This window comes from Humulus lupulus, chromosome 3 (genome assembly GCF_963169125.1).
Source record: "Humulus lupulus chromosome 3, drHumLupu1.1, whole genome shotgun sequence".
NCBI lineage: Eukaryota > Viridiplantae > Streptophyta > Magnoliopsida > Rosales > Cannabaceae > Humulus > Humulus lupulus.
In genome coordinates, this window is record NC_084795.1 from 23,061,666 (window position 1) to 23,064,632 (window position 2,967).

General features: G+C 33.8%; 1 protein-coding gene across 1 annotated transcript; it reads left to right on the forward strand.

The window, feature by feature from the left end:
* Positions 1 to 303: 303 nt before the first annotated feature.
* LOC133822305 (BAHD acyltransferase BIA1-like) lies at positions 304 to 1,965 on the forward strand. Its single transcript, XM_062254583.1, has one exon. It carries the CDS (start codon positions 541 to 543, stop codon positions 1,867 to 1,869), a length of 1,329 nt encoding a protein of 442 aa, XP_062110567.1. The 5' UTR covers positions 304 to 540; the 3' UTR covers positions 1,870 to 1,965.
* Positions 1,966 to 2,967: the final 1,002 nt, after the last annotated feature.

Consider the following 2,967-nt stretch of genomic DNA (forward strand, 5'->3'; position numbering starts at 1 on the left):
TTTTCGTAAAATATAATTGGGGTTTTATTAAATATTTAAAAATTATTTATTTTAGTAAGAAAAATTCAAATTTAATATTTAAAAAACTTTAATTCCCAAATTAATAAATAAGATATACAATTTTCTTCTATTTTTTTATTTTTGTAAAATGATTTACAAGTCAACACAAGAAATATTTGGGGGTATAATAATTATAAATAAAGATAACTTTTAATATATAAAATGGTGTGTATATATAAATTTATGTCGTATATATACAAACACAACTACTTGCTAGTTTTGGTATTTGATACTTTCCCGCCTTATTATAATTGTTCTTAACTATCATGAATATCACTCAATTTTGTTTTAATTAGTCATGAAATTTCAAAAAAATTAAATATAGATTTATATTTTTTTTCTATATTTTCCTCGATACTTCTGAGCATTATAGAGTACTGATATTCGTAAATGCCGGCGTGTAGTCTATTTATAAAGCCATCATTGCCAGATATACCCACCAACAACACTTGAGATCAGAAAGAAAAAAGAAAAACTACAATGGAAAATCATCGAGAGATGAAGGTGGAGATTGTTAGAAGAGAAAACATAAAACCATCTTCTCCAACTCCTCCACACCTCAAAAGCTTCAAACTTTCTTTGCTCGATCAGAGAGCTCCACCAGTTTATACCACGCTTGTCCTTTTCTACAAAACTACCAATCTTGACGAAGATGATGATATTATTACAAGTTGCAACTACCTAAAGAAATCTCTATCAGAAGCCTTAACTACCTATGCCCCACTCGCCGGAAAGATTGACGAAAACAACCCCAACTTCGTTGAATGCACAGACGACCGAGCAGTCTTTGTGGAAGCCAAATTCAACGCCATTCTCTCAACCTTTCTGGAAGAAAACCCTAAAGAGGAACTACTCGAACTATTGCTCCCGGCAAACACAAGGTCGCCAGAGGCAGCCACAAGCCCTCTATTGCTAGTTCAAGCCACTTTCTTCAACTGTGGAGGATTGGCTGTTGGCGTGTCCATGTCGCACAAGTTGGCCGATGCAGCCACGCTTTGCGTGTTCTTGAAGAGCTGGGCTCGTCGCGGTCAACGCTTCTTGACCATACCTGATCGCGAGTTTGACCCATCGCCGGAGGATCTTTGGTTCCCACTGAAACGGGAGAGAAATATAGAACCGATAACGGTGATGAAAGCCGTTAATAAGAGGTACGTGTTTGATAAAACTAAGATCGATGTTCTTAAGGCCAAAGCTTCCAGCGAGGAAGTTAAGAACCCTACTAGGGTTGAAGTAGTCACTGCCCTCGTTTGGAAATGTGCCGCCAACGCATCGAGACTCCGCTTATTAAATTCTAATCACAATAGTAATATTGATGATGATTCGAGATATTCTTTTTTGTCTCAACTTGTGGACGTACGCAATAGGGTTAAGCCACCACTCCCAAAAAACACATCTGGGAATCTTGTGGGGTCTTACGTGGTGCATGTAGATTTTAATAACGAGCAGCAGGAACTAGAACTGAAAAACTTGGTGGCCAAACTGAGGAAAGCCATTGGAGACTATAGTAGTTGTAGTAGTGAAAAGCAAGGTCGGTGGTCTAGAGAAGTAGAAGAGTTGATTGAAGGAGCTGATATGAACAAGATTTTTCTTTGCAATAGTTGGTGTAACTTTGGTTTCTATGAAGTTAACTTCGGCTGGGGAAAGCCAATCTGGGCGTGGAGACCCAGTAGTTCCATTGAAAACGTCTTAAAATTGATGGACACAAGGAACGGTGGAGTGGAGGTTTCGTTGACTCTAAGTAATGAAAATATGGCCTTATTTGAGAGGGACCCTGAGATTCTTGCTTTTTCGTATCCAATAATGATCTAAATAATTGTATTATTGGATATATATCAATATCTATATATATATATATGTCTGTATATTTCTCTGTGACAATAAATAATTGATCTATATTTTATAATATTTCAATTGTCTTTTTTTGTAATACGAATTACGAAGTACATCGGAAATGATCAAATAATTAAGATATTGATGATGACCCTAATCAAAACGAGGTCGAGGTGAATCCTCGTAAGTTCCGTTGGATTTTATAAGTCGATCATGTGCTGTTCTTTTTTTTAATAAATAAATGTAAAGTCAATTTATTAATGTTTTAAAAAAGACAGGGAGGACTTGTTCGTTATCTGAAAGAGATTCAATGGAAGCATATACCCTTGTGAGTTGCTATGTTGATATGAATATAACAATAGTTGATACAAAAGAAAAACAAAGACAGCAGAAATATGAAAGTAATAACTGATAATTTTAAATCACAACACAATGTAGTTCAAACCACCACATTCAAATGCAGTAGTAAAATATGTATCATTCTTAAATTACTTCTGAATTTATATATGAAAGTTAATTAATTATTATATATGCATGTATTCATGTTTGTCTTATAAATATATATATATATATATATATAGGTAGATAATCATAACCAATAACTTACTCCATGGTTGTTAGGTAGTCAAATTTATAACCAACTCAATGCCAAAAAAAATTCAAACTCGTTTATATTTTCTCGTGTCCAGACCCAAATGTGGGTGCGAAGAAAAGCCGTGTGAAATAAGTAGCAAATATTAGAGGAGTTTGAATGTGATGCATTATAGGGTAGACTTCAGTCTTTATGACCATAAAACTTACGCCATTCTTATCTCGGCAGATACGTGTTCCGTAGTTGAGATAATTTTAGTATGAGAGGTCTATAATCTTGATGACGTTCCTAAAAGTATTTTAATGGAGTGCCAAAACCATGTGGTGCAATATTATATTTTAATATATTTTGGAAAAATATTACTCAAATAGTATTCTAACATATGTGTTCAATTTAGCACAAATTATATCCTGAGTAAAATTTTACACAACAAAATATTAAATTTTACTTTTAACGTATAGCTAGTATTATTTATTAACAATTAA

What these genes read in the sequence shown, in the direction of transcription:
- LOC133822305 (XM_062254583.1), top strand. Translation starts at nt 541, where the DNA reads ATGGAAAATCATCGAGAGATGAAGGTGGAGATTGTTAGAAGAGAAAAC.